Source organism: Chiloscyllium plagiosum, chromosome 25, assembly GCF_004010195.1.
Source record: "Chiloscyllium plagiosum isolate BGI_BamShark_2017 chromosome 25, ASM401019v2, whole genome shotgun sequence".
In the NCBI taxonomy this organism is placed as follows: Eukaryota; Metazoa; Chordata; class Chondrichthyes; order Orectolobiformes; family Hemiscylliidae; genus Chiloscyllium; species Chiloscyllium plagiosum.
Genome location: NC_057734.1, coordinates 28,167,473 through 28,178,174, shown reverse-complemented (window position 1 = coordinate 28,178,174; position 10,702 = coordinate 28,167,473). Strand labels below are relative to the sequence as shown.

General features: G+C 44.3%; 1 protein-coding gene across 9 annotated transcripts in view; it reads left to right on the top strand.

Moving 5' to 3' along the window:
* Positions 1–8,055, top strand: part of LOC122562703 (transmembrane protein 132C-like) — a 1,065,724-nt gene extending 1,057,669 nt beyond the window's left edge. For all 9 annotated transcript variants that reach the window (XM_043715795.1, XM_043715796.1, XM_043715798.1 and 6 more), the window contains one exon: positions 5,993–8,055. In XM_043715795.1, the coding sequence (XP_043571730.1) occupies positions 5,993–7,189 (1,197 nt within the window). In that variant the 3' untranslated portion in view covers positions 7,190–8,055. The remainder of the gene's footprint in view (positions 1–5,992) is intronic.
* The last annotated feature ends 2,647 nt before the right edge of the window (positions 8,056–10,702 follow it).

Here is a 10,702-nt window from a genome sequence, read left to right as displayed (position 1 = left end):
CAGGAGTAGGCCATTCAGCCCTTCGAGCCAGCACCACCATTCATTATGATCATGACTGATCATCCTCAATCAGTATCCTGTTCCTGCCTTATCCCCATAACCCTTGATTCCACTATCTTTAAGAGCTCTATCCAACTCTTTCTTGAAAGTATCCAGAGACTTGGCCTCCACTGCCTTCTGGGGCAGCTCATTCCATATATCCATCACTCTCTGGGTGAAGACGTTTCTCCTCAACTCTGTTCTAAATGGCCTACCCCTTATTTTTAAATTGCGTCATTTGGTTCTGGACTCACCCATCAACGGAAATATGCTTCCTGTCTCCAGTGTGTCCAATCCTTTAATAATCTTATACATCTCAATCAGGTTCCCTCTCATCCTTCTAAACTCAAGTGTATACAAGCCCAGTCGCTCCAATCTTTCAACATATGATAGTCCCGCCATTCTGGGAATTGATGTTGTGAGCCTACGCTGCACTCCCTCAAAAGCCAGAATGTCCTTCCTCAAATTTGGAGACCAAAGATCCACACAATACTCCAAGTGCAGTCTCACCAGGGCCCTGTACAGCTGCAGAAGGACCTCTTTGCTCCTATACTCAGTTCCTCTTGTTATGACGGCCAGCATGCTATTAGCTTTCTTCACTGCCTGCTGTACCTGTACCTGTTGACTGATGAACAAGAACACCTAGATCCCCTTTACCTAACTTGACTCCATTTAGATAGTAATCTGCCTTCCTGTTCTTGCCACCAAAGTGGATAACCACACATTTATCCACATTAAACTGTGTCTGTCATGCATCCGTCCACTCACCTAGCCTGTCCAAGTCACCCTGTATTCGATAACATCCTCCTCACATTTCACCCTGCCACCCAGCTTTGTGTCATCAGCAAATTTGCTAATATTTCTTTTAATGCCTTCATCTATATCATTAATGTATATTGTAAACCGAACCTTGTGGTACCCCAGTGGTCGCCGCCTGCCATTCCGAAAGGGACTTGTTTATCACTACTGTTTGTTTCCTGTCTGCCAGCCAATTTTCAATCCAATTCAGTATTTTGCCCCCAATACTATGTGCCTGAATTTTGCTTACTAATCTCTTATGTGGGACTTTATTAAAGGTTTTCTGAAAGTCCAGGTACTACATCCACTGGCTCTGCCTTGTCCATCGTCATAGTTACATCTTCAAAAAATTCCAGAAGATTAGTCAAGCACGATTTCCCCTTCATGAATCCCCTTCTGACCTATCCTGTTACTGCTATCCAAATGAGTTGTAATTTCATCTTTTATAATTGACTCTAGCATTTTTCCCATCACTGATGCCAGGCTTAACCGGTCTATAATTCCCTGTTTTCTCTCTCCCTCCTTTCTTGAAAAGTGGGACAACATTAGCCACCCTCAAATCTGCAGGAACTGGTCCTGAATCTATTGAACATTGAAAAATAATCACCAATGCATCCACGATTTCTAAAGTTGCCTCCTTAAGTACCCTGGGATGCAGCCCATCAGGTCCTGGGGACTTATCAGCCTTCAGACCTAACAGTCTACCCAGCACTATTTCTTGCCTAATGTAAATTCCCTTCAGTTCATCCGTTACCCTAGGTCCTTCAGCCTGTATTACATCTGGGAGATTGCTTGTGTCTTCCCCAGAAAAGACAGATCCAAAGTACCTGTTCAACTCTCCTGCTATTTCCTTGTTCCCATAATAAATCCACCTGTTTCTGTCTTCAAGGGCCCGATTTTTGTCTTAACCATTTTTTTTTCTTTTCACATACCTAAAAATGCTTTTACTATCTTCCTTTATATTTTTGGCCAGTTTGCCTTCATGCCTCATTTTTTTCTCCGTGTATTGCCTTTTTAGTTATCCTCTGTTGCTGTTTAAAAGTTTCCCAGTCCTCCAGTTTCCTGCTCATCTTTGCTATGTTATACTTCTTCTCTTTTATCTTTATACAGTCCTTAACCTCCCTCGTCAGTCATGGCCACCCCTGCCTCCCCTTAGGATCATTCTTCCTCTTTGGAATGAACTGATCCTGCACCGTCTGCATTACACCCAGAAATACCTGCCATTGTTGTTCCATTGCCATCCCTCCTAGGGTATTGCACCATTGAACTTTGGCCAGCTCCTCCCTCATAGCTCCATAGTTCCCTTTGTTCAACTGCAATACTGACACTTCCGATTCTCCCTTCTCTCTCTCAAATTGCTGGTTAAAACTTATCATATTATGGTCACTACCTCCTAATGATGTTTTTACTTTGAGGTCTCTGATCAAATCTGGTTCATTGCACAACAGCAGATCCAGAATTGCCTTCTCCCTGGTAGGCTCCAGTACAAGCTGTTCTAAGAATCCATCTTGGAGGCACTCCACAAACTCCCTGATTCTCCCAGTCTACTTGCATGTTGAAATCCCCCATAACCAACTAATCTAATCTAATCTAAGTACCTCTCATGAACAGGTCGTGAACACCATGGGCGGCACGGTGGCACAGTGGTTAGCACTGCTGCCTCACAGCGCCAGAGACCTGGGTTCAGTTCCCGCCTCAGGCGACTGACTGACTGTGTGGAGTTTGCACATTCTCCCTGTGTCTGCGTGGGTTTCCTCTGGGTGCTCCGGTTTCCTCCCACAGTCCAAAAATGTGCACATTAGGTGAATTGGCCATGCTAAATTGCCTGTAGTGTTAGGTGAAGGGGTTAATGTAGGTAAGTGGGTTGTGCTTCAGTGGGTCAGTATGGACTTGTTGGGCCGAAGGGCCTATTTCCACACTGTAACTAATCTAATCTAATAACAATTGTAGTAATACCTTTGCAACAGGCCAATTTCAACTCCTTATTCAACTTACACCCTGCATCAAGACTATTGTTTGGGAGCCTGTAGATAACTCCCATTAGGGTCTTTCCACACTTAGAATTTCTCAGCTCTATCCATACTGACTCAACATCTCCTGATTCTATGTCTCTCCTCACAAAGGACTGAATATCATTCCTCACCAACAGGGCCACCCCACCCCCTGTGCCCGTCAGTCTGTCCTTTCAATAGTGTGGATAGCCTTAAATATTCATTTCCCAGGTCCTGTCCACTTGAAGCCATGTCTCAGTTATCCCCACATTGTACCTGCCAAATTCTAACTGAGCCTCAAGCTCATCCACCTTGTTTCTTATACTTCGTGCATTCATATATATATTTTTAATTTGTTACTCCCGCACCCTATCAATCCCTATTTCACTTGACCATACTGTATGATTCCCTTCTTGAGTTTTCTGCTCTGTTGATTCTGTTGTCTGTGTTGCAGTGGCAAACCTGCCTGCCAGAATGCTGATCTCCCACCTATTAAAATGCAACCCGTCCCTCTTGTATAATTTATCCTTACCGCAAAACATACCCCAGTGATCCAAGAATTTAAATCCTTGCTTCCTGCACCAGTTCCCCAGCCACACATTCAATCCATTATCCCCCTGTTCCTGCCCAATCCAACCTAAGGAGCTGGAAGCAAACTGGAGATAACCTCCCTGGAAGTCCTGCTTTTCAGCCTTCTTCCGAGTTCTCTGAAGCCACGCTGTAGAATGTCCCTCCTCTTCTTCCCGACGAGATTTGTGCCGAGATGCACCACCACCTCTGGCTCTTCACCTTTGCCCTTGAGGATTCCCTGCACTCTGTCGGTGACATCCTGGATCCTGGCACCAAATCCTGCCTGTTGCCACAGAAACCCCTTTCAGTCCCTCTCACTATGGAGTCCCCTATTACCACGGCTCTGCATGATGTCTGACTCCTCGGCTCTGCCTCCACACCAATTTTCGATTGGCAGACCTGTCCGCCTCTCGGACTGGCAGTGTCGTCTGTCTGAACAGTTTCCAAGAGAGTCAACCTGTTCATGAGAGGTACTTAGATTAGATTAGATAACATACAGTGTGGAAATAGGCCATTCAGCCCAATAAGTCCACACCGACCCTCTGAAGAGCAACCCACTCAGACTCATTCCCCAATATTTACCCCTGCACCTAACATTAGAGGCAATTTAGCATGGCCAATTCACCTAACCTGCACGTTTTTGGACTGTGGGAGGAAACCGGAGCACCCGGAGGAAACCCACGCAGACACGGGGAGAATGTGCAAAAACCACACAGACAGTTGCCTGAGGCAGGAATTGAACCCAGGTCTCTGGCACTGTGAGGCAACAGTGCTAACCACTGTGCCACCCACCGTGCCATACTTCACCCAGGGTTTCTTGTATTTGAATCATCTCTTACTTCCTCATAGTCATCTCCCTTCTCTCTTCTGGTATGCTCGGTGTCATGACCTCGCTGAAGGTCCTGTCCAAAAAAGTTCTCATTCTCTTGGATGAGCCTGAGGTCATCTAGTTCTTTCTTCAGTGCTGCAACATGCTCCTTCAGAAGCTGAATGTGTACACACTTTCCACAACTATAGGAGCCAGAGACACCATCAGTGTCCCCGACCTCCCACATCATGCACGCAGCACACTGAATCAGCTTGGCAGTCATGTCTTCACCCTCTTCAACTGCAGCGTAATCTCCTCACTCAGTCTCTTCGCTGAAGACTCCTGAGCCAAAGACACTCACTTTTCTCACCAGACACTTACCTTGACCCCGCTTTTTTTTTTGCTGAGAGTCTCCGGAGCTATGTTACTGGGGAATGGAGGTCACAGACAGACCAGCCCAAGCCAGAGTGGCAGGTTTCCATCCCTGAAGGACGTGAGTGAATTGTTGGATTTTTACAAGTGCTGTTTTTTACCTGATTATTTTTTAACCCTGATTCTCAAACAGCCATAAGGAAAATTGAATGCACATTCTACAGATTATCAGTCCAGTTTCTGGAGTGTAGCCACTACAGTCCTGTTCTCAGTCCTTGTTGGGAGTTGATGTTTGCTGCGTTTTGCCCTCAAGCATTTGAATGTCCCTTTCAATATTTTGTGATACATGACATGTTAATTCACCACAAACATGGCACCGATACAGGCCAACGCAGGCAGGAAAACAAGTGGGTGGACTCATTATGTAAGGAAGTCATGTCACTGGCACTAGGGCACACATCCTCGCCCCCTTCATGATTTTGTGGGTGGCGAGGGAAGTGTCACGTGTGCTACCTGCCCACGGTCCAATTGAGGCCCTCGAGTGGCCCAATAATGCCCAGTTAAGGACCACAGCCCCTCACTGCTCCATTTCAATGGGGGAGGTGGGAGAGGACTGCACTGAACATGTAACCTGTCAAATTTAACCTTACAGACTCCTGCTCAATCAGAATGAAGAGTGATGCCTCCTTTCCTGGCACTGTGCAATTGAAGCCCCTCACCCACTTCGTCCCATTCTTTCATACCAGTAACCCTCCCCAATACCCTCACTGGGGCTTGGCATAATACAGCCTAGTGAGAGTTCAGACATGCCTATGACTAAACTCAGAGGCATCTATACTTCATCTTCCTTCTGGTTCTCCTGCAGTGACCACCAGTCCTGGGTATGGCGCACGGCTGCTGGCCTCCAATTGTCCAGGAAATACCATGGGGGGGTGGGTTGGAGTGGGGTGGGGTTCCCTCCTGAAAATAGATGGAAATCTTGCTTCATACCACTAAAAGACCATTGCCTGAAAAATTGAAGTCTGCTGAGACAGTCTGTGATATTTGCAGATGCTGGGGAAATTGCTGTCATCGTTTAATCGAGTCCATGGTGTGAAATTTTCTCCAAATGGTCCACTTTAAGAATTGGCCTGAGTGAAGTCACTGAATCCTACCTTTTGTCAGTTGTTGCTGTGTTTGTATTTTGAAGTAGAAAAGATTTGATTGTCCATTCAGGGGATGACATCACTGACAGAGCAATGTATTGCCCATCCCTAATTTCCATTGAGAGGGTGGTAATGGAGCTAACACAGTCAGATATGAGTGGTGGGATCCCAGTAGAACCACTAAGCACATGACCCCATGAAATTCGGGGCCAAAAGCCGAATGCAATGTTAACAAAGCTGAGTTGTTTTCTTTATTTATTCCTCTCTAGGAAGCGATAATCAGCAGTTGGATCCAGTTCAGTGATAACAGTCTGACTCCACTGGATATCTATGACCCGAAGGACTTTACACTCACTGTTACCTCACAGGAAGGAGCCATCATCTCAACCTATCAGGATTTGCAGCTATTGTGGCCAGTCATCACTGCCGAGGGAGAGGGCCAAGGGAACTTGGTGAAAGTTGAACTGGTAATCTGTGAAGTTTGCCAGAAATCGAAACGGAAAAGTATCCTAGCAGTCGGAAGTAGCAGTGTCCAGGTAAAATTTGGTCAGAACGATGCAGACTCGAAGAGTGGCAGTACTGACAACGATGCTGATGGAGAAATGGAGAACCACGCAAGTGACCGGAGGCAAAAGAATGCAGATCAAGACCGGGCAGGGCAGAACGGACGCTACTTCAGCAGTGCTACTTCAGGTCGTGAAGAAAGCTTCATTGGAAAGGTGAGCAGTACCACCAAAGCTTCCGTGAACAAGAAAGTGAATGGAATAGATCAGTTTACAGAAGGTGACAGTCAGCTCCAGAACATCCCCCTGGATGCTGCCAACTTCCCCTCAAATGACTTAACTCGGAATGGTGTGGGCGGTGAGAGCATAGATGAAAATGATCTGGTCCAGGCTCCTAGAGGTCTGACTGACTTAGAGATTGGGATGTATGCCTTACTTGGTGTTTTTTGCCTGGCTATCCTTGTCTTCTTAATTAACTGTGTCATGTTTGCTTTGAAGTACCGACATAAGCGAATTCCCACAGAAGCGCAAGGGAACATGAATCATTCCCATGACTGGGTCTGGTTAGCTAATGAGACTGAGCTACTGGAGAATTCTGCTGATATATCCCCACAGCAGCTCTGCGAACACACAACAGTCATAGACAAGGCAGCAGGTTTTGAGGAGAGCAACCATCTGCTTAACGGGGGATCCCAGAAAAATGTCCAAGGCCAGATACATAGATCCGCGCACTGCAGTGATGGGAAGGACCGCAAAGATGAACCTTTGAATTCTCCCACCACAAAACGAAAACGAGTAAAGTTTACAACGTTCACTACAATTCCACCAGATGATGGATGCCCTGCTACAAATTCAATCCTTTTAGGTAATGAGGAAGATATTAAATGGGTCTGTCAGGACATGGGCTTAGGAGACTCGCACGAACTGAGAAACTACATGGAGAGAATACATGATAATGTGTAACTATGTTATCCTATCTGTTTTCATTCTTTGCTCACCTTTATGCCTTCAGTTTTGGGTGATTGTGCAGGAAATCCAGTCAGCAATGGGACCAGTTTGTGGGAATTAAGTACTGGCAGAAAAGCACAGAACTGCACAGGTACTGGACAAATCAGCACATGGTGACCTGTAAAGATTAATATTCATTGTAATGCAAAGTTCAAATGAATTGGGGTGTCATTTGGATGGACAGTGGAATAAGAGGCCAACAGAGGAGATGTCTATGGACATTTATATGGCGCGAGACTTTGAATTGGAAAATGGAAAGTCAATGCAAATATGGAGGTGCAAGAGCACTAATGGGACGGAATAAATGCCAGATTAATTCAGTAAGGGATATCACAACACAGGGAAGAAGCAATGAACAGAGAGAGAAAGTGCACTCTAAACTGAATAAACATTAATAATGAGCACCCCTGATTAGAGGCACCTTTCTGAATGGGGAGGTCTATGGAAGAGGCTCTTCTGATTGGATGACATTATGGCAGTGGTCCATGGGAGATGGCCTTTATCACCAGTGTCTTAAGGGCCAACTCCAAATGTTATCATTTTGTATGATTTGTTAATCTTGGACTTCAGTTGTATTCTGAGTTCTTGGACCCTATGTTCTGTGTGAAATTTATTTTATAATGTCTTGTTTATATTTAGGCTCTCAGTTTTTCATTTTATTATTTATGCTGTAGTAATGAGCCGTACCTACCTTTATAACATCGGTGAAATATTTTAACAAAGTATACCTAGAATGCATTGTAGATTACTAGAATGTAAAATTTATTTATAAATATTATACACATTGTAAATAAAAGTTGCTTAAGATAGCTTGAAAAATCTATCCCTTTTCCGCCCACTTTGTAGCATACCATTGTAATATGCAATTTTTCTGTTTGTTATATGAATAGCTGCATACATATGTGGTCCAGAGAGGATTCCAGTAAAGCCCAGAGATAGTTGTTAGCATAGCATACCGAAAAGTAAGTAGGCCGAGGGAATTTGAAAGCCCCAGCAAAACAAATGAAGAACGTGGATGTATTCTATCAGATGTGTCCAAATATCAGTGTTCTAGACTGGTTTTAAATGCAGCTCATTCAAGTTTCCATAGTGACAAAGAGGCTTAAAGATATCTCAAAGCCCATATATACTTCATTTTCTTTTCTCCTATGTCTAGCCACCTATATTGGGTTTATTCTTTGATGTAAATTTGGGAAACATTTTAACCTGTGTACATTTAGTTTCAAAGAAATCAGACTTAAACCACACAAATGATGCATGTAGTTATTGAACTTCTCAGTGCTGAAAAGAATCCAAGCTTTGAAAACTAATCAGTTTCAGTAAAGCCATAAGTGACAGTTTCGCAAATATCAACTTTATTTACAAATCAACTGGAAGGTCACCATTGGAAGAAAAACGGGAGAAAAATATTGCACTGGATTGTAAGGTACGTATAGCCAGGAATGGCTTAGAAAGACATGTGTCTAAATCATTTGCACTATGTCAAACTAAAGATAAGCAATTCTTAACATTGTTTATGAACAAAATAGTCTGAACTATAAGATTCAGCAATCCGTTGTATTTATGTGTGACCTCTTAGTTGCTAAATTTAGGCTTAACTTTCAGCAAGTTCTGGTGAAACACGTTTTACTTTTGAAATTGGAAAAGGACAATGTTTGGGGGTGGGGTGGGGGGGGTGTTTATCGTGGATCTCAGTCAGAGTGACTACTTTTGTTGAGCCGGGTGTCAACACTGACCCTGGTCTGATGAGACCAGGTTAAAGGTCACTTTCTTGAGCTCCTGATTACCATGAAATGAAGTGATTTTGTGGTTACCTTTTTGATAAGTTTCAATTGGGATACTTCCCAAGCTGTCACTGATTTACAGCAGTAGCAGGATGGTGTCATTTAGAGCTTAATAACATGAACCTTTATTTCCAATCAATGTATTAGGCCAAAATCCATTTTCATCATGTAGTATTTATCTTTTATATTAACTTGATTTTCATCCACAGGACCCACAAAAGGATGGTCTTTATTTTACATATTTTATATAGATATACATATAATTCTATTAATCTCTGTGTATAGTTTTTATCCCTCACCAGTGCTCTGTTAGAGCACTGCTACAAGCCTGAGAGAAGTTGGCCAAGGATCGAGGTGGTGTGTTGAAGTGACAGTGTCTTATTGGCAGACAGAATTTCGCTTCCAATTTCCACCCCGCCCTGACTTTCACCTCGTCCATTTCTGACTCCACCCTTCCCTTCCTCGACATCTCTGTTTCTATTTCTGAGAATTAGGCTGACCACCAATATCCACTACACACCAATTGACTCCCACACTTACCTGGACTGTACATCCTCACACTCTGCTTCCTGCAAAGATTCAATCCTATTCCATTCCCCTAGTCCCTCCACCTCTATCACAGTTGTTCGACAAGGGAGCCTCCAAAATGTCCACCTTTTTCAACCGAGGATTCCCCAGCACTGTAGTTGAGTCCGATGCATCTCCTCCACTTCTGCCCTGATCCCCTTATTCCCCTCCCAAAACAACGATAGGGCCACCCTCGTCTTCACTAACTACCCCACCAGTACCTACATCCAGAGGATCATTAGCCACCATTTCGAACCCTCCAATTGATGCCATCACCAAATGCATATTTCCCTTCCCTCCCTGCAAGGACTGTTCCCTCTGAGACAACCTGGATCACTCCTCCTTCACTTCCAGCAGCCATTCTGCACACCCAATAGCCCCATGGCACCTTCCCCTCAAACTGCAGAAGGTGTGACACCTGCCCATTTACTTTCTTCCTCCTTGGTATCCAATGGCATACACACATCTTCCAGGTGAAGCAGTGCTTTACCTACACTCAAATCTGCATTCACTACTCAGTGTGGTCTCCTTGACACTGGGGAAACAAAGCATAGACTGGGTGACTGCTTTGCAGAACACCCATTTAATGTTCACAAAAGTGACCCTGAGCTTCCCAATGCTTCAACACATCACCCTATTTCCCCGGCCAACATCTCTCTCAGGTTTGCTACAGTGTTCCAGCAAAGCTCAGCTAAAGCAGGAAGAACTACACCTCATTTTCTGCTTGGGGACTCTACAATCTTCTTGACTCAATATCCAGTTCAATATTTTTAGGGCTTCAGCACCTTCCCCACGCTTTTCCCCATCCCTACACACCAGGCATTGTTACCACGTAGTCTGCTATTACACACAAACCATTGTTCACCAGTAATAGTCCCCATTGGCAGCTGTCCACCCTCCTAGCCAGATTGTTATCCACTCCTTTGTCTGTTCAACTGCTCTTCCCTCCGTTTGTGTTCTATCATTTACTCCTTACCCCCTCCCACTATCTGCATGAAAAGCTACATTTTCCTAGCTACCATCAGTCCTAAGGAAGGGTTACTGGACCTGAAATATTAACTCTGATTACTCTGCACAGATGCTGCCAAACCTGCATGATTTTTTTTCCAATAAGTTT